At 34.7% G+C, this 19,647-nt stretch overlaps 2 protein-coding genes, 1 long non-coding RNA gene and 2 pseudogenes across 5 annotated transcripts; 4 read left to right on the top strand and 1 right to left on the bottom strand.

The window, feature by feature from the left end:
* The first annotated feature begins 1,579 nt into the window (after positions 1 to 1,579).
* LOC145633240 (crocetin glucosyltransferase, chloroplastic pseudogene) lies at positions 1,580 to 3,395 on the top strand (annotated as a pseudogene).
* A 1,323-nt stretch (positions 3,396 to 4,718) lies between these two features.
* On the top strand, positions 4,719 to 7,455 carry LOC145631217 (uncharacterized). Its single transcript, XR_014112374.1, has 3 exons — positions 4,719 to 4,895; positions 6,500 to 6,661; positions 6,820 to 7,455. It is a non-coding gene; the product is annotated as an uncharacterized LOC145631217 (long non-coding RNA).
* Positions 7,456 to 7,775: 320 nt separating this feature from the next.
* LOC145631216 (uncharacterized) lies at positions 7,776 to 10,482 on the top strand. 3 transcript variants are annotated; one of them, XM_081683307.1, is made up of 8 exons: positions 7,776 to 7,883; positions 8,590 to 8,839; positions 8,949 to 9,041; positions 9,154 to 9,298; positions 9,407 to 9,517; positions 9,747 to 9,833; positions 9,923 to 9,976; positions 10,353 to 10,482. In XM_081683307.1, the coding sequence occupies exons 2-8, from the start codon at positions 8,591 to 8,593 to the stop codon at positions 10,430 to 10,432; spliced, it is 819 nt and encodes a 272-aa protein (XP_081539433.1). In that variant the 5' UTR covers positions 7,776 to 7,883; position 8,590; the 3' UTR covers positions 10,433 to 10,482. The 3 variants fall into 3 exon arrangements, with proteins under 3 accessions (XP_081539433.1, XP_081539432.1, XP_081539434.1); XM_081683306.1 differs by lacking the exon at positions 7,776 to 7,883 and having other exon boundaries at positions 8,564 to 8,839; XM_081683308.1 differs by lacking the exons at positions 7,776 to 7,883; positions 8,949 to 9,041 and having other exon boundaries at positions 8,564 to 8,839.
* Positions 10,483 to 11,516: 1,034 nt separating this feature from the next.
* LOC145631215 (uncharacterized) lies at positions 11,517 to 15,100 on the bottom strand. Its single transcript, XM_081683305.1, has 7 exons — positions 14,837 to 15,100; positions 14,649 to 14,741; positions 13,979 to 14,123; positions 13,503 to 13,613; positions 13,335 to 13,417; positions 13,156 to 13,213; positions 11,517 to 11,984 (listed from the first exon to the last, which is right to left on the bottom strand). Exons 1-7 carry the CDS (start codon positions 14,915 to 14,917, stop codon positions 11,875 to 11,877), a joined length of 681 nt encoding a protein of 226 aa, XP_081539431.1. The 5' UTR covers positions 14,918 to 15,100; the 3' UTR covers positions 11,517 to 11,874.
* Positions 15,101 to 16,835: 1,735 nt separating this feature from the next.
* LOC145633239 (putative glucan endo-1,3-beta-glucosidase A6 pseudogene) lies at positions 16,836 to 18,474 on the top strand (annotated as a pseudogene).
* Positions 18,475 to 19,647: the final 1,173 nt, after the last annotated feature.

The raw sequence follows: 19,647 nt of genomic DNA, 5'->3' as shown, positions 1-19,647 counted from the left end.
AGCTTTAGTCACTTTTAATTGGATATGATTCACAGGTTTGTCACTTTACCTGTTGAAATAACAATAAAACAATTGGTGTAAAAGCTTAACATGCATGATATATTTGATATTTTAATAATTAAATATAAATCCATATCCAATAAAAGATGTCTCTTTTACGAGCAAAACATGGTGCTTTCTTACTAAAGTTGGGCCAAAGATTATGAAAAGACTGTCATTAGTTACATTAATCTGTACTTAATCACATGAACCCTATGATTACTATACGAATAATTAAGAATTGTACTAATTTAAGTTATTTTTCTTTACCAATTATGGTACAGGATATAGTTCCATTTAGCTTTGTCTAGCAGAAAACTTGAAAATAAAGTATCACTAATTTATTAATTTTAAGGAATTAATAGAAGGATTGCTTTTAAGCATGATTCTTTATTTAGCAAAATGCTCAGTACTAGATTTAAGAAAATATTTTTTTATATAAACTTGGTGGAAAATAATCATTATTCCACAAATTCTGATTCCATACTCTTTGTAAACATGGAGTACTTTTTTTTTGCTAGTGAGTTAGTAGATTTTAAACTCGCTTTAAAAGATTTAACGTTTTCAGTATAGGTACAAATTTATCCAACATTATTCGGGATAAAAATTGATGTCATAGATTTGTGTTGTGTCCGAACATGATGTTAGTCGATTTTTTTACTCTAATTAATAATAGTTTTTGTATTTTTCAAATCTAATGTATTATATGTATGACTTATATATTTTGTATCATTATCAAATATTCTTCCACGATAAATTTTTAAAGATAGGAAATTTATTTATTGAGACTCTAGCTTGATAGAATATAATCAAGATATTATTACTACGTATGGCAGCTATATATTCCACCACCATCATATAGTACTCATCTATCAACCATAATGTTTCATCTTGAATCTAATTCCAAATTTGTCACAAAGCATTAAGTTTTGAATTTTTCTTTTTAATATATAATTCCTAGTAAATAAGAAAATTTCAATGATCAAAAGCGTTGACTGTAGTTAATATTCTCCTCTAGTTGATACTTCGTATATTCTATATGGAAAGTAATAGATCGGAGTAAGTTATACAATTTTAATTGCTCCCTTCGTCCACAAATTTAAGATTCATATTCATCTTTTGTACAAGTTTTTATAACGTGGAGTAATTTAAATAATAAGATGATGAGTTTTTGTTGATTTATAGTGAACAAAATACTTTGCAAAACAATAAAATTTGTAGATTTGGTTGATTTAAAAGTGAAGGAAAAAATATAGTAGAATTCAATTGATTAATTGTGAATAAATTTTTTTTAAAAAAATCTAAATGTGAAATTGAACATTTATTAAGGGACAAAATTATTAAGGTGAAATAAGACTATTATTTGAAGACGAATGTGCATACACTAATAAGAAAAATCTTGCAAAGCTACAAATATCACATCAAATTATCATCCATACTTTTAAGTTTGTAGTGTAATAGTACGTGTAACACTAATACACTATACACTATTATAAATATCATGTTAATAATAGTGTTAACCATGATTTTGAGACATAAAAACACAATAATGCACCACTAATACACATTTAAGCCACAACTTAAATATCTTATGATACACATACAACCATTCACTTCACTTCTCATCCAAAACAATTTCTCTCATAAAAACTCTTACACTTACTATTATGAGCAACCAAAAACACCATCACCTCCTTCTCATTGTTGCCTCGGCACAAGGCCACTTAAACCCCACTCTCCAACTTGCCAAGTGTCTCACACGCGCCTCCCCCTCCTTACACGTCACCTTCGCCACCACCGCCAATGCCCGTGATCGTATCAACCTCTCCTCCACGGGATCAAACCTTGACCGTCTATCCTTTGCCACTTTCTCAACGGGGTTTGATGATGGCGTTAAGCCATCGGATCACCCGAAGACCGTGGCCGAAACAGCCAAGCGCGTGGTAACCACCTCCCTGCATGATCTCATCATCACCCTCTCTGATCAAGGCCGTCCGATCGACCTTTTGATCTATTCCTTAATGCTCCCTTGGGCTGCTGACGTGGCGCGTGAGCTTCACGTGCCCTCGGCTTTGTTGTTCATCCAATCAGCAACCACCTTTGCTATTTATAACCGCTACTTTAACGGTAATAACAGAAATGATAATAAAAGCCCTCAAATTTCCATAGAATTACCGGGTTTGCCACTGTTTGAAAGTACTGATCTTCCTAGTTTTCTTCTGCCCTCAAGTCCACACTATTTTGCTGCCCCAACTATTGAGGATCACATCAGAGCCCTTGAAAAAGATCCCAATCCAACGGTCCTCATTAACTCATTCGATGCACTTGAAGAATCCGTGTTAATCAATGCCGTTGATCATGATCGTGATCATCGTGTAAAGATGATCACCATCGGACCGTTGATTCCTTCTGCCTTTTCGGATATGATTGATCCGTCCGATACATCGTACGGCTGTGATTTGTTTGAGAGGTCTAGGGAGTACTTAACTTGGTTGGACAACAAAGTAGAGAAGTCGGTTATATACGTGTCATTTGGGAGCATGGCCGTTATGAAAAGGAAGCAATTTGAGGAAATATTGCATGGGCTTGAATTAACGGGCCGGCCCTACTTGTGGGTAGTTAGGCCCATGACCCATAATAAGATTGTGGGGGATGAAGATGAGGTTGTTATAGATGATCTAGTTAAAAACGGGCTTGGGCCGTTTGGTGGTAACCCGAATGAAAAAGGGTTGATTGTGCCTTGGTGCTCCCAAGTGGAAGTACTAAGCCACCCTACAATAGGGTGTTTTGTGACACACTGTGGATGGAACTCGATATTAGAAGGTTTAGTCACGGGAGTGCCAATGGTGGGGGTCCCACAGATATCGGATCAACCTACCAATGCAAAGTTGGTGGAGGAGGTATGGCGAGTTGGAATAAGAGCTAAAAAGAATAACGGAGAGGGTACTATTGTGGACCGAGAAGAGGTCAAACGGTGTGTGGAGACCGTAATGGGAGATGAAGAGATTGGACAAGAGATAAGGAGAAACACAAAGAAGTGGATGGAGTTGGCCCTAGAAGCAATTATGGAAGGGGGTTCTTCCAACAATAATCTTGAATGTTTCTTAGAGGGCCTTCAAAATAGACAACTACAAGAGGAAGTAATTTACCAAATGGAAGGGCCCTTAAAAGATAAAGAATTACTAATTGAGGAGAAAATAATTGAAAATGGGGAACTTTTTGAAAAGAAAAGTTGCATGCAAGAGAAAAGAGTAGCACCTTATCAACTTTTAGAGAAGAATATTGATTCCCTTGGAGATGGAAATCATAGGAAAGCTAAGGATAACGAACTTTTGTGTAAAGAAAACATTGCTTGAAAGTTTAAAATCATGGATTTAGGTATGTATTGATGTTTCTAATTAAGGGATTTAGCATTCCGTGATTTAGCATGCATATGCTCTAATAGAAATGAATAGAGCGGCTAATAATTTAATATGATCAATATAGAAATTTATGTAAGTTTACATGGAAAAAAAAGCCGTACTCCGTATAAGTCAATACGTCATACAAGTACAGTGTTAATCCAAAATTTTAAAAATGATCTCCATACAAATTTCATAGGAAAAATTCACAACAATAATCCCAACTATGGCCACTCTTCCCAAATTAATCCCAACTATGTATTATTCTAGTATAATACAAACTATATGATGTATCTTCCCAAATTGATCCAGGTGACCTGCAACTTGTTAAGCTAGATACATTTCTATTTTGAGTTGGTTTTTTTTTTTTTTTTTTTTTTTTTTTCCGTTCTCACTTTCTGCCTAATTCCTACTAGCCACCAATAACAAGTTTAATAACCTTTCCCACCATCACCCCTCTAAAATAGCCCTACGTACCCAACCAAGCAAAATCACCATATCCACCATGTCTATTGTAATTTCAACATTTCAACTTTAATTTCTCAAGAGCATATCAAGTCATCAAAAATACTGAAGCAACGTTGACCACCGGCATGCACTTCTTCCACAAACTTCTGCAAAATTCCCACCCTATTTCCGACTAATTGGACTCTTTTACAACAATCACATTCTCACTCATACTGTATGGCTTATATATTTTATTTGATCCAAAATTAAATAAAGGAATTAAATAGAATAATTGTGAAATTAAATGGGTAAATGAATTAAAAGAACCCCTAAAGCGGAAAATAAAAAACCGAAATTGCAAAAATATATGAAAAGTACTCTGAAGAAAACTTGAAAATTATTGGGAATGTGTTATTGTTATGATGAAAAGTAGGCTAAGAGCCTGGACAAAGTTGGAAAGGACTAAAGGAGGTGATGGTGGGAATTAACCATGGTGGTGCTGTAATGGTTTGAAATTATTGATGGCGAGAAGAGGGCGCATGGTTGGCTGGTGAAGATGAGAGAGAACTCAGAGAAGCAATGAATTAAAAAATAAATAATAAGCACTAATCATGACCTGCCACGTAGCATGATAACCTGCTCAGGAGGTTTCAACCAGTAATCAGATCATTTTGAGAAGATACTTGCTAAAATTTGGATTATACTTGAATAAATTATAGTTGGGATTAATATGGGAAGAGGGGTCATAGTTAGGATTATTGTTGTGAATTTTTCCAATTTCATAACCCCCAATTTTACTGGCCATCGTGAATGTGTTGGGTTCGTGTTAGGATTGTGCCATATCGAATCATTTTCGTGCCACCCCACCTCATGCCCGGATTTATTATAATCCGTAACACTATTTACTACTTGTACTTGTTCTTAAATCATTTCTAATCTTCTATTCTTCTTCCCTCCATTTTTAAAACTCAGAAAAAAAGGAAGCTCACAATTCACAATTTCAATTAGGTACGTCAATTTCTAGGGTTTAGTCTTAGTTTTCTGAATCGAATAATTCTTGTTTGATTGACCTCAAAACCTTATTATAATATTCTTTTATTGTACTAATTGTATTTCTTATTATTTTGATGTTCTTGCGTTTGATTTTGTTTCTATATTCATTCCATTTTTAATTAATTTTGTCTTGTCCTGAATGAAGAATGTGATTTTGAGTACATATTTCAATTGTAATTATAAATGATTTCAATTTAATTTCTTCTTCATGAATGAGTGAGTTCTTGAGAATATTTGCTTTATCGTGAATTTTGGTTAATTGAATCGAAAAAGCAGAAATTGTAATTGTACTTATTGTATTTCTTAATATTTTGATGTTCTTGCGTTTGATTTTGTTTCGATATTTATGCTGTTTTAGTTAATTTAGTCTTGTCCTGTAGAATGTGATTTTGAGAGTACATATTTCAATCGTAATTGTCCATGATTTTCAATTTTTCATTCTTACATATTCAATTTGAGTGTGTTCTTGAGGATTCTTGATTCATCTTAAGACAGATTTTACATTTGTAGTGCAATTGATTTGAATGTTGCTTTTGTGGGTAGTGAATTTTGGTTAATTAAATCGAAAAACAGACACTTTAATCTCAATTAACCCGATTATATGATTATGATTCCTTATTCTTATTGATAATTTCAATCTAGGTTTCTTGGAAATTTGTGATTATGACGATTCCCATGAAATTCAAGGATTAGCAATTTACCCGATAATATATTACAACACATTCTTTCATTCCTTCCTACGAAAGAGGCTGTGGCTACTAGTGCTTTGTCGAAGCGATGGAAGAGGACTTACACCTGGTTATCACGCCTCGAATTCGATGACTTGCCTATATGAAAAGTCCACATATGATTGATTATTCCCATGTTTTTGAGATGTATGTTGATAACGTATTGAAAAGATCTCAATCTCGCAATATAACCTCTTTTAGACTTTGGGGGTCACTGTGAGATCAACTTAGCGTATACAAAATGCAATCAAGGTTGTTGCCCTGATATGGAACCTATGCGTTTGAATGCCTGGTTAACTTTTCCCTTAATCAACAATATTTGGTTGTGGGACACTGGAGTTGTTGAAGCTTAATGTCAATCTTCATCTCGACGTGCCTTTGTCTGTGTGTTTGCCAAACCTGAAAGAGTTTAATCTCACTTTAATCTGCTGCTTCCCGGATAATGACTCTGTGACTAGGCTAGTTTCGAGCTGTCCATCCCTTCAACGCCTTAGTTTAATGTTTATACCATTGGAGGCAGAAGGAGTAAGGTTGAGTTTAATGTTTCTAACTTGGAGTATCTAGATTATACTGACACATATCCAAGGAGCTACTCTATAGCACGTCTGAATGCTCTAGTTGAAGCGGACATTGAAGTGTATGATGGTGATGAAATTGTGCTGGACCTTGTCTGTTCGACGTCTAATGTTCAGCGTTTGTCTGTAAATGGTTCCATTGTATATGTGCGTCCTTTTATCCCTTTCATCCTTATTATGAGTTCTGACTAGGCTTCAAATATACTATTTTGTTACTTCGTATAGTATTGCCTAACTGATTTGTGCTTTGGTCTAGGGTTTGAATCTTGTAGATGCTTCTGAACTCAAGAGTAAGTTGCCAGTCTTTCGAAATCTGAAACGCTTGAAGCTTGGTTGTTTTGGCCTTCAGGATTGGAATAAATTGGTGATGGAGCTACTAAATTGTGCGCCTTTCTTAGAAAAACTTACCTTGACGCTAGTAAGTGTGAAGTTGGATTTTTTTATTACAGACTCTCAAAAGTGACTAGCACTATATATAATTATTGTATTTACAGAGGCTCTTCTGATTTACAACTGCATATTATTACTCATATAATTGTTGCTAAGTGTCTGACTTCATCTCTCATATATTTTCAGGGAATGTCAGGCTTGGAGAAGAACTCAAACAGTACCAGCTTGTTTGGTGTCTCATTTCAAAAAGCTTGTAATAAAGGCCGGAATACGCGCATTTAGAATGGGAACTGGAATTCATCAAGTATTTTATGAGAAGCTCATTAGTGTTAGAGGAGTTGGTGGTTGCACTTTGGACGCCAATTTGGACTAGTTCTAGTTCAATTACACAGGACGCAAGGACATATTATGAGAAGCTACCAAGAGCCTCGACTGCTTGTTCAGTAAAAATCAAGCTACCAAGAGCCTCGACTGATAGTCAGTAAAAGTCAAGTGATTTTATTTGGGTCTCATATTATGGGCACTTTCAAATAATGGATGTAGATGTAGTACTCTTTAATGGTTAGAACAAATAGTTTTACTGTTTTTATTGTATAGTCAGTTTGCAGTCTGATGTTAGTATTAGATAGTGTCTTGTTTGTGGTTCGCGACTTTACAGTGATATTATAGTCAGGATGGCATGACTGATTTTTGGTGTTTAGGAATCTTAACTTCACTTGCTAAACTTATGTTGTTCTGCTAAACTTCCTGTTAAGCTGCAGATGATGAGGAAATTTAAAGTTCCTAATTCGAGTTCTGTTATTTTCTGTTCAAGCTTCCTTTAGCTATTGGAATTATATAGTTGTATAATTTTTAACTCCTTGTTTAGGTTATATGTTTTTATAGAGATTTCCATTTCCTCCTTTGTTCATAGCTTGTAAAGATTTTGCTATCAACTACCAATACATACATTACTTGCTTTTCAAAAGAAAATTAAGTGTAAAAAAAAAAAAAGTAAGTTTAAATATTTTTTTTTTTTTTTTTTTTTTTTTAACAAGTTTAAAAAAAATTTTAGTAATAGGGTTTAGCACAATTAATATAAAGACGGGGCAATTATAGGGAGGGAGTAGCCAAACTCAGTAAAAAAATTTTAATACTAATATTAACTCAGTAAAAAAAAAAATTAATTTTAATATTTTCCTTTGAAGCTTCTCTCTCCTTCCTTCACTGAAGCGGATTTCTCTCTCCTCCATTGAAGCGGGGCTTGTAAGGTAATGATCGTTGATTAAATTGTCAGTGTAGTCGATTTGGGGCTTTCTTAGCTGAATTATTGGTTATGGTTTTTGAAATTATGAAATATTATTGCACAATTTACAATTGATACTCTTAAGCCAGAAGAATTGTGTGTGATTTTTCTTGCCTGTTTATGATTTTTGAAATTATGAAATATTACAGCAATTTACCCATTGTTACTCTTAAGCCAGAAGAATTGTGTGTGATTTTCCTAGTCTGATTGTTGAAATTATGAAATATTATTTTTCCCATTGATATTCTTAAGCCAGCATAATCATGTGTGATTTTTCTAGTCTAATACTTCCTCCGTTACGAATTACTCGCAACAAAGGGGTATTATTTGTGAAACATAAAATATTCCCTTGTCGCGAGTAACGGAAGGAGTATGATAATTCTGTGAAATTTCGAGCCTTGAGCCGAGCTGAGCCTACTCTTGAGCTCCTCTAAAGCACCCCTTTTAATAGCCTAGTGAAGGTGGACTTTGTTACCCAACAGAAGTCACAATTCATGGAATTATAACTTCTCACAAAAACCCGCGAATTTATTCACCCACCCCACTCTTGGTAATTCTCAATTCCTAGGATTTTAATGTGATAACCAAACACACCAATGCAATTCCTTCCTATAATAAACAAGTAAAGTAATTTCCAATCCAGTTCTGAATCTATGCTGTGTTGTTATCAGGATGGGTAAAACAAAGCGAAAGGCGGAATCATTGCAGCCCTGCTCAACAAAGAGGAAGGAGTTAAAAAGGGATGGGCTAGTTGCTACAGGAGACGAGGAAGAGCGTGGCGAAAAGGAGTTGAATTCCATACAAAATGAAGAGGACTTTAATTTATGCTGCATTCCTGTGATACATACTTGTAAGGATGCAGGAGCAGGCGTAACTTTTGTTCTGGAAAAAGCTTCATTGACTCTTGCTTATATCGGGAAAGTAAGTGCATTTTCAGACTGATGTTGTGTCTTTGCTTTGAGATTAACTAGTCGGATCAGAATTTCTGTTGTTAACTGAAAAGAACTAATCACTTTATATCTTCCTTCAGAGGTACCAAATAGTATCCTCGAATCATCATGCTGATTTTTTACGAAAGAAGAAAATGAATCCTTACATTTACAGGCCTGACATAGTCCATCAGGTTTGTAGGATTTTCCTTTCCATCCGCTGTAAATGTAATTTTTTCATATTTATTGCATCTCTTCCACCAAGCAATCCTGAACTTCAACTTTGTTCAATTGATAATATTTTAGGCACTCCGTAAAATTATGACTAGTCGACTTTGTAAGGATGGTAGGCTGAAAGCAGTGTACATCCGGACAGAGGACGGAGTTCTGATCAAAGTAGAACCATATGTTAAGATACCAAGGCAATTAGAAGTTTTCTGTGATATGATGGGTTAGTTCTTTCCCTCTGAGTGATATTGATGTTGTTATAATATCGAAGTTTTTGCTTTTGTTTCATATCGTCAAACATGTCTCTTCTAATGAACACTAACTGCTACAGCTGAATTACTGCAAACGCTCAGCATCAAAGCCAAGGGTAGCCGTAAAAAGCTTCTGCGTGTGGTGGCCAATCCCGTGACTAAGTATTTATCTCCCACATCACATAAGATAGGTAAGTCTAGATGAGATAATGGGAAATTCCCTGTTTCTCATGGTGAGAAACGAAATTTATTTCTCATGGGGCCATTTTCGTGAATAAATCAACAACTTTTTCATTATTCTGGGCTCCACAGTTGAATAAAGTTGTTGGTTTATTTACGAAAATGTCACATGAGAAATTGGGGCATCCTCTGAGATAATGCTAGTGAAAATTTGTTGACTTTGGAATTTTGCTGCTTTAGGTCTTTCATACAGCTCAGAGAAAGCTGTTGATATACGCGAATATATCAATGGAATCAGTAGCGATGAAGATGTTGTGTTTGCGGTAGGTTCATTTATTTTATTTGGTAAACTCATTAGTCGGTATATGCTTTTTCTTTATTTGCTTCTGATTAACCCCCTTGAGAATTTCAGGTAGGTGTGATGGCACATGGTAAAATTGAATGTGGTTACATTGAGGATCTTGTATCAGGTATTGTGCTTATTTCGGCTCCTTGTTTTTTGTGAGTTTATGTTACCATTGAGACAATAATAGACCATTTGCTGGAAGAAAATTTCTTCCCAATTTTTGTATGGTGTGCTTATAGAAGCCATGAAAGTTTCTGATTCTCAAATGTATGGCTTTCGGGTGTCCATTGCTCCGCTGTGATCTTCACAGTATTTATTACTTGCACTCTTGCTCTGTTGATCACTGACTGTTCCTGCTGCACGTATTGATTATGTAGTGAAAACATAAATATAATGAGTGGCGGATATTGATTAATTTTTCTTATACATTTTCCTTTGCCTTGGTTTGACAATTGAATTACCACAATTATTGAACTGAACTTGTGTTTTGTTAATCGCAGTTTCTCCCTATCACTTGAGTTCTGGGGCTTGTTTGAAAAGTATCTGCGCTGCAATGGAGAGAAAATGGAGCATATTGTGAAGAAAGCTGAATTTTTAATGCTCTTCCAATGACGAAATTATGGAAATTTGGGTGGCATATCTGTTAATTTTAACTTAAAACTCATGTAGTTTGCTACAAAATTATTATGGAGTGATTTATTACCTATATAATCATGTTGTTTTCTGAGATTGAAGACTGCTAAGTTATGCTATCTATAATGAAACTAAGGACTGATTGGTAATTACTTTTCGAGTGTTAATTATGTTGTTATATATGATGTTATAAACACCACTCCCAGGAGGAGTCCAAGCATGCTTCACCTTCGTTAGAGAACTGATTTCAGCGGTGAGTTTCGGATTTTTGGAGGCAGCCTAGCTTCCCACAAACAGCACTCTTAGCTTGCTTAGAGGTTGAGGCATGATCAAAAGATTTTGCATTCAACTTCACAAAGTAAGCACTTTTCAAAGAGAACTCACCCTTTTTAGAATAGGACCAAGTGTATAGTTATAGTAATAAACATAATTTAATTTGAGAGTCAATAATGTATTACTAATACACATTTAAGCCACAACTTAAGTATCTAATGATTCACGATCATAAGGCCATTGAGCAACCAAAAAAACCATCACCTCCTCATCGTTGCCTCCGCACAAGGCCACTTAAACCCTACTCTCCAACTTGCCAAGTGTCTCACATGCGCCTCCCCCACCTTATATGTCACCTTCGCCGCCAAGGCCAATGCACGTGATCGTATCAAACTCCCCTCACCGGGATCAAAACAATACATTTGTTGAACATCACAAAATTTGGATAACAAAACTATACTTTTATATTATTTGTTATACAAAATTGATTGGGCAAGTGGGCAACGAAGTTCTCTATGCCCAAACTTGTTTTTTGGCAACAAAATACTCACATGTTGCAGAAAATGGATTGATGGCCCTTGAGGACTCTTGCATAGTTGACACCACCCCCAGGCGCGGGGATGATGAGCCGTTTCTTGGCGACAACCTAGCAACCCTAACACTCAGACCTATGAAGTGCAGCGCCACTGAGTAGGGAGCACCCCCCCCCCCCCCCCCCCCCCCACAACATCCATATTACAATTCATGTCCATAAGATGTGATAAAGTAATATAGGGTCAACCTTTATTCTCTTGACTGATTCTTGGTACAAGGAAAATCAGTGTATAAGATGCACTTACATAATAAGTAACCGGAGTAGAATTCTTAAATTTAAGAAAATCTATCACATTCATAGATTAAAGAAGCATAGAATATTTAGTTACTAAACCCTAAGAGTTTCAAGCCAGCCTCAACACTGGACATGAGCAAATCACTACAAACTTCCAAAGTTTTCAAAATAGGCACTCTGAATTCAAAGACAAGCTACTGCAGAAGATGTCTTGGAGCTTTCAGCTAGTAATATTGCAATCGAACAAAAAATCTAGCCAATCTCCACAACACCTTTCGAAATGCATATCAAGCAATCTTCTTGTTGCAATTCGAGCCATGTCCAACTTTCCATTTCTGCTCCAATGCCTCACAGACTAACCCGGTGCAGTAGCTCGCACTTAATGGAAACCTCGAAACTGAACAGTAAAACAACAAGGCAACACTCATCAAAAGTGATTTGAATACACAATGAAATACCACAAGTTAAGTTACGAGCTAAAAAGCTACAAAGAAATACCATAAATTTTTATGAAAAGACAGAATTGAAAGTAGTAGTAACACTTTTTTTTCCTAAGAGATCAACGGGGATATTTTGTTTGGTAATTGCACCCAAAAACAGGTCTAAACATAGACAAGTAGTGACTTGAATGCAGGGTCAAAATCTTTTATCACATTTGACAATCCAATCTGATAAGAGGAAAATTCGCGAATAAGATGTTGAAAAGATTAATAGCCCTGCATTCAAACTATGTACCAGTTGCAAAAGAAACCCTTAAAACTGGTACATTTAACCACAAAAGGAAAGAGTGATGAATTTATACTGAGCTTTATTATCTACATATCACTAATCAGAATAAACTCTGACCACTACATCAGGGATAGATCTTGAACAAAAAAGGATATGATAAAAGTGGAAGACGAACAACACTGAACTGCTGAAACAAGAACATGGAAGGTGCAAACCGAGATCAAGAGAGACTTTGCTGGAAATCAAAGCCGAGTTTGCAACATTAAATAAAATATAAAATAAACAACTCTTTCACTGTAACTGTCCTACATTCAATGTCCCCTTTCAAGATAGGCTATACATATTTATCACAAGTTTGTGCTTTTCGGTGCAAATTTCCACTAACACTGATTAATTATGGTCATTTTTCACCCTCGATGATATGTATTCAAGGTGAATTGAGATGGCAAAAGAGATATGATGCTGAGCACAATGTACATGACTGATAAAGAGCAATTGGTGACTTGAAAATATACTTCCAAAAAATACTTATGTTGGTCAGCAGCAGAAAACACTAATAATTACGTATTCAAAAAATACTTCCAAAGCATTCATCAAGGCCCTAAGAAAAATCGGATTAGAATTAAGCTGGTAGCTTTTGCTACTTTTCAATATCACCTGGATACCTAGACCGGCTTTTCTATATCTGGGAACTTGATACTAATGCATCTATTTAAGATTTAGAGGCTAACTATGAGTATAAAGGAAAAATCACTTCGTGCTATCGTATCAGGTACTTACTTGGTACATGCCAAGAATAGTATTAGCAGTACCAATATCAGTATAGTTACAAAAATTACCTGAAATATAGTCAGTTGTGGAGTCCCTGCTAACTTTACCATGGACCATTGTACCCACCTGAAGTCACAAGTGAACACATGAGCTATATATTCAACATTTCCATGAAGAATAAAGAATACATAATCACAAAGGATGAAAATTATAGATACAAAAGCAAAAAAGAGATGGTAAAAAGTACCACAAAAACAAGGTCTGAATCATCTTTAGTAGCAGAAAGATAATCCTCTATGTCAACCACCTTTTCTGAACTATAAGATAACCCTATAAAGCAAACAATTACTTTGGTAACCATCATTGTTTTCACGATTATGTAACACAATTAAAATAGAAATAAACAGAAACCCACCAATTATTTGAGCATTTTCAGGTATATGCTGCTCCACTGGTTTTTTAAGGACTTGAAGAAGTACTTCTCCTGAATCTTTAGCACGAACGCAGGACTTCTCAAATAGCTCAACTACATAAATTGTAAAAGGCCTACATATTATAAATGAATAATAACATTCTTTTGTAAAATAAAGATCAGATTGCCTAGAAACTTGTAACAAACATACTAATGTACAAGAAATTTCAATCAGATTATATTTCTAGCAAACACAATTAATTCATTCTACAATTAGTGTATCAGCAAAAATACATTTCACTAAGTTCACTTTAATCACAACTTGACCAACCAAAATAAGGTGACAATCTAATTAATTTCAATACCACCTCATATGAATAGAATCCTGTTACAAAATAATTGATTCAAATTGTACCAAAGTGAAACGAACAACTCAAACAGGTTTAAACATCTTCCACTCTCAGTTGAAGACTACTTACCCACAAGACCACAAAACCGTTTGCAAGTTCTAGGTATACGAGTATGTGGCTTGACTTCAAAGTTAATACCGGAATCAGTTTTCACATACACAGCTCCAACCATGCCAGCTTGGTTTAACGGGCTATCTAAAATTTCACGAAGGGCCTGGAAATAGAATAATATCAATGGCATAAATCTACAATCGACAAAAAAAACAATGACAAGCTTTACAGGGCGAACCAACTAGTTCAAATCCTGCAGAAGGCAAACATATGGTTGCAGGACACTATCAATGTATTAAAGGGCATCTTTCCCTTTCCCCCTACCCCCCTTCTTCGTGTATTTCTTCCTTATCGCTCCTTCAATCCCTACATTATCTCATTCCATGGGCATGTCCACTAGCATACTGTAACACACACATTACACAATATTCTAGCCACATAAACAAACCAAGGTTGAACACTCATTAGTCACATGAATGAAGCGAATTTGAACAAACTTTTGAGCTCAATCGAAAGCAACAGAGTAATTGACAATTTGACATCTTCCCTTTGACAACAAACACAAAACGAGATTATTATGAGTGTAAAAGTATGAGACTTGTTACAAATTAATAATGCTTGATTAAAAATTATAAATATCAAAATCACCTCATGATTAAAGTTTGAATAAACAAAGAAATAGATGTACCTCATAAAAAATTTCAGGGCAACAATCACTGGGATTCTTCCCTTGTTTCAATAATAATTTGGAATCTTCATAGGAATTCAAAATCTTCCGCTTCTAAAAAAATCAAAAGATTGAACATCAAAATAATGGTATTTAATTGTAGTAAATAAATTACTAGTAAATAGAAACTGGAATCATAAAAGAGTTACCTTGCGAACAATACCCTTTTGGAGAGAAGCTTTTTCGAGGATAAAAATTACACGCGGTTTTTCAGAAAGCTCCATTTCCATTAATGGATTATAAGCAAAATCCTAATAAATTTGACTCAATTATCGAAATTAGACTTGAATAATCGCAATTTAAATCTTCTCGCTTAAGAATATCTTACTTCAATGGAGAGAAAGCAGAAGTCGCTTCAATGGAGGAGGGAGAGAGGGCTAATATGGTTTTGTGTACTTCTGTTGTAATTTGTGAGAAAGTCACACGTAGAGACGACTAATTGGGATTAAAGAAAGAAAACACATTGGCCCTGTTTGATTCCCTTAAAAAAAAAAAAAATATTAAGTAAATATAATTTCAGTTCAGTAAAAATAATTTCAGTTCAGTAAAATTCAGTTTTCTTAAAGAAGAATTATAATAGAAAATCAGTAAAAATAATTTCAGTTCAGTAAAAATAATTTCATTTCAGCAAAATTAAGGTGAATTAAACAGGGCTTAAGTCTAGTGTAAAGTGGGTGTACATTAGATTTATTGTAAGACAGGTAAGTTTGAGAGTAATAATGTACTCCATATTTGGGATTGAAGAAAGAAAAGTAGAAAACGTATTAATTCTTGTGTAAGGCTGGCTGCTAATAGGGATGGACTGTACCAAGGGGCTAGGGAAATAAAGGTACTTTTACGTGAAAGCTTAAATAGTACGAGTACAAGTGATTGATTTAGTTAGGAAAAATTATCAAGAAAGGTCTCAAGGCTCTCAACTATTACTAGTCTTCTTTAAAAGGGTCAACCTGTTAATTATCTATGGACAAACCCAACTATTTTGGAGTAGTTCACACACTTGGACCTAGCCTGTATCCAACCTGCTATTGTACTCTCTCCGTGTTTTTTTAAGTGTTACACTTACCAAATCCTGCCGTGTTTTAATAAGTGTTACACTTCCTTTTTTGGCAAAAAGCTACAGAAACTATTAGAGCCAGCTTGATATAATGGTTGAAGTTATGCATTAGATAAACTATTAAGAAGGATCAAGTAATAAGGATAAAGTAGTCCAAGTTCAACTACTCATTTCAAATCTAGATAAAAACAAGAGTTACAGCAAACTCAATAAACCCTCTATTGAATATATAATAAATTTGGGAAAGCCAAAAAAATGAACCTTAATCTTTAAGAGAAAACTCCTAAAAAAACTACAAAACCCTATTTGCTAAATGCTAAGGAAGAAAACCGCGATGAATTAAACGAATTATAAATTATGCGATCTAACATTGTAACATATGGGTTGCTTTTCATATTGAAGGAGAAGAAAGTATGGGGTGTGATTGTGCTTCCATAGAAAACGAGCAATATTCATATCAAGAATCATTTTGAAAGGATTAGGAAAAATTCCTTGGTCGTAGTGTATCATGGGCATGTTCAACGATTAGCTTTAAAAAATTTTGTAAATTATTAACGTGACATGAGATGTCTAAAACGGATCGAATTAGAAAATGTTACTCACAACAAAGGTAATATAAACTCTTTTTTCTTCGTGGATGAAATTTTGAAACTACTTGTCATTAACTAAGTTAATAATACTAAGGGTAGGTAAATATCATACACTTATACATGGATATATGTCCACCAACTCTAGCTTGTTTCGATTTGTATGTCATCATATATTTTGACTTTAGAAATCATATTTATTGATTATTATAAGAACAATATTAACTTAAGAAGTTAAAGCCATTATAAGAACAAACATCATCAATCCCATTTTTGTGTTTTGGTACTTTATATCTCACACCTAAAGTTCCTCTTATATTTAACAAAGATCAAATACATTGTAGTTGAACAGTTTCTAACTAGATAAACTTCCATCTTTTCCTTATATATAACCTAACATGCATCATATCATTATATGAGTCTCTTAGGTTAGTTGATTGGAATCGTATAAGTAGAACGTATATTGATCGATCATCGATGCCCCTTTCGAGGATTCAATCTACAAGCATGACTAGTAATCTTGTTGCTATTTTGTTCTTCTCAACTATCATTGCTATTTCAAGTAAGATTTATTATAGAGTTACCAAATTCTACATTTTATATGTTAATGTAACCTATAAACTTGTAATTTGTAACTTGTTTTATTTCATTTTTTGTAGGTGCTCAAACTTCTACACCTATTGACCGCATTGGTGTCAATTATGGGAAGCTAGGCAACAATTTGCCTACACCATTTCACTCCATAGAGCTCATTAAGTCCATGAAGGCTAGCATGGTCAAGCTCTATGACGCGGATCCTGAGACCTTGAAACTGCTAGTCGGAACTGATCTCCAAGTATCAATCATGGTTCGCAATGAGGAGATTGTTGCACTCGCGGCCAATGAGACCCTGGCTAACCAATGGGTTCATGATAATGTCTTCGCGTACTACCCTACAACCATGATCCGGTACATCATGGTTGGAAATGAAGTCTATAGTAACCACAATATTGAACAATGGGATAGCCTAGTCTTAGCCATGCAACACATTAGGAACACGTTACATGCCCATGATATACATAACATTAAGGTTGGTACACCCTTAGCCATGGACATTTTAGGCTCAACTTTCCCACCATCCAACGGAACGTTTCGTATTGATACATTAACAACTATTGTACCTCTCTTACAGTTCCTTAATAGAACTAGTTCTTACTTTTTTCTAGACGTTTATCCCTACTTTCCTTGGTCATCTAATCCAGACACTATAGATTTAAATTTCACGTTATTTAAGGGAAATATTACCTATGTTGATCCTACAAGTAACTTAACCTATACCAATCTCCTAGACCAAATGCTAGACTCAGTGTATTTTGCTATGTCAAAACTAGGATTTTCAAACATACCATTATTTATAGCCGAAACCGGGTGGCCTAACCAAGGTGACCTAGACCAACCCGGTGCAAATGAATATAATGCAGCTACCTACAACAGGAACCTTATAAAAAAAATTGTAACAGACCCACCCATTGGCACACCGGCTCGACCCGGGACCATAATACCCACATTCTTATTCTCTTTGTTCAATGAGAACCTCAAGGATGGGCCGAAAACCGAGCGGTATTGGGGCCTTTTGAAGCCCGATGGATCACCCGTTTACCCGATTGACCTGACCGGAAACCGAACTGATTTTGGGCCCTTGAAAGAGCCCACAAACAACAATGGCTACAAAGGTAAGTTATGGTGTGTGGTAGATAAAATGGCCAATATAACTCAACTTGGGCCTGCATTAAGGAACACTTGTGGCCTGTTAAATGGGACCTGTGAATTAGCTCTTGGGCCTGGAAAACATTGCTATGAGCCTGTGTCTGTTGTTTCGCATGCAAGCTATGCTTTTAGTGCTTATTGGGCTAAGTTCAGAAATTGTGGCGAACCGTGTTACTTTGGTGGGCTGGCCTCTCTCACTACTCGTAACCCAAGTGAGTTTTCCGTATACTCGTTTAAATTAAACAGGAAAAACCTTTAAAGACAGACGGGATACTTTGTTTTTGTTATACAGTATATATATGGTATGTAATGTTGACTTTTTCGCTTAATCCTTGTCCTCATGATAATTAATCTTTGTGCAGGTCATGGTACTTGTCATTTCCCAAGTGTTTTACTTTGAAGATCACCAGCATAGCAGCAAATGAAGATTAATTAGGATAAAATTCTTATTATTCAATTAAAGATTTGTAGTAACTTTAGGAGTATGGAAAATTTAAGAAATTATCCATTGATGATTTTATCCTTTCTAGGTTTGGGGAGTAGTAGCGTTAAGATTAGGATCATTGATTGAAGGTAAAGTTAGCCAATGTAATACATGAGTTATGAATAACATTTTTCTACCTAAATTATACCATACTCTCTGTGGTATGAAAGTAATTTAACTAATATGATACCCTATGATACATGCAAGAATGCATGGAATATTTGGCTATGTATCTATTCAATACACATATACAATGTACATTGGATTCAAATCATAATTTAAAATTTGAAGATATTATCTTAAGTACAATCAAATAAATTTACACTTTCTTTTTTTTTTTTTTTTCCATCAATGAATTATTTTACCGGCATGTCAATATATTAAGGGAGACGTATATATATATTTTTTTTTGAAAAAAAAAACATAAATAATAAATAAAAAACGCCTCCCTTAATATATTTCTCCATAAGTTATTTTCAGATAATTGGAATAAGTACACCCACAAATAAAATGAATAAGCTTTTTCTTAATCTATTTATAAATAGTCTTTTACTAGTCAATATTATCATAAATTTGTTTTAAACGTATTAAATATTTGTCGCATTCAAATTACTTGTTATGAAATAAAATATGGCTAGATCTTCATATTTTCATTAATCCTTCTTTAAACAAATAGCAAAGAGAGGACAAGAAATAACTATTATAGTGATACAGTAATAATATCATTTTTTTTTTCCTAATTTAGAGTGGTTGACACAATACGACAATTAAGTTTAAACTCAATAAAATGGTAGATCTCGTAAGTTACAAGTATTTGATTGCCCCACTATGGGTCCTAAGACCTAAATTCCTTCCTTTCTTTCTGTGCACATCAATTATAATTTTATACTCACCAATACGTACATACAAAGGTTACAAATAAATTGACAAAGGTTACAAGTACCCCACACATATAACCAACACATTAATGAATATCATGGAGAACGACGTATAGTTTCCTTAGAAAGTTGCAAGTGTATGAGCTAGACTAAAAATGACGTCGTGAAATCACGTGGGATATCCTTCGGATCGGAAAAGAGCATGTCAATT

Source organism: Chenopodium album, chromosome 5 (assembly GCF_948465745.1).
Source record: "Chenopodium album chromosome 5, dcCheAlbu1.1, whole genome shotgun sequence".
Taxonomy (NCBI): domain Eukaryota; kingdom Viridiplantae; phylum Streptophyta; class Magnoliopsida; order Caryophyllales; family Amaranthaceae; genus Chenopodium; species Chenopodium album.
This window is presented reverse-complemented; position numbering and strand designations above follow the sequence as displayed.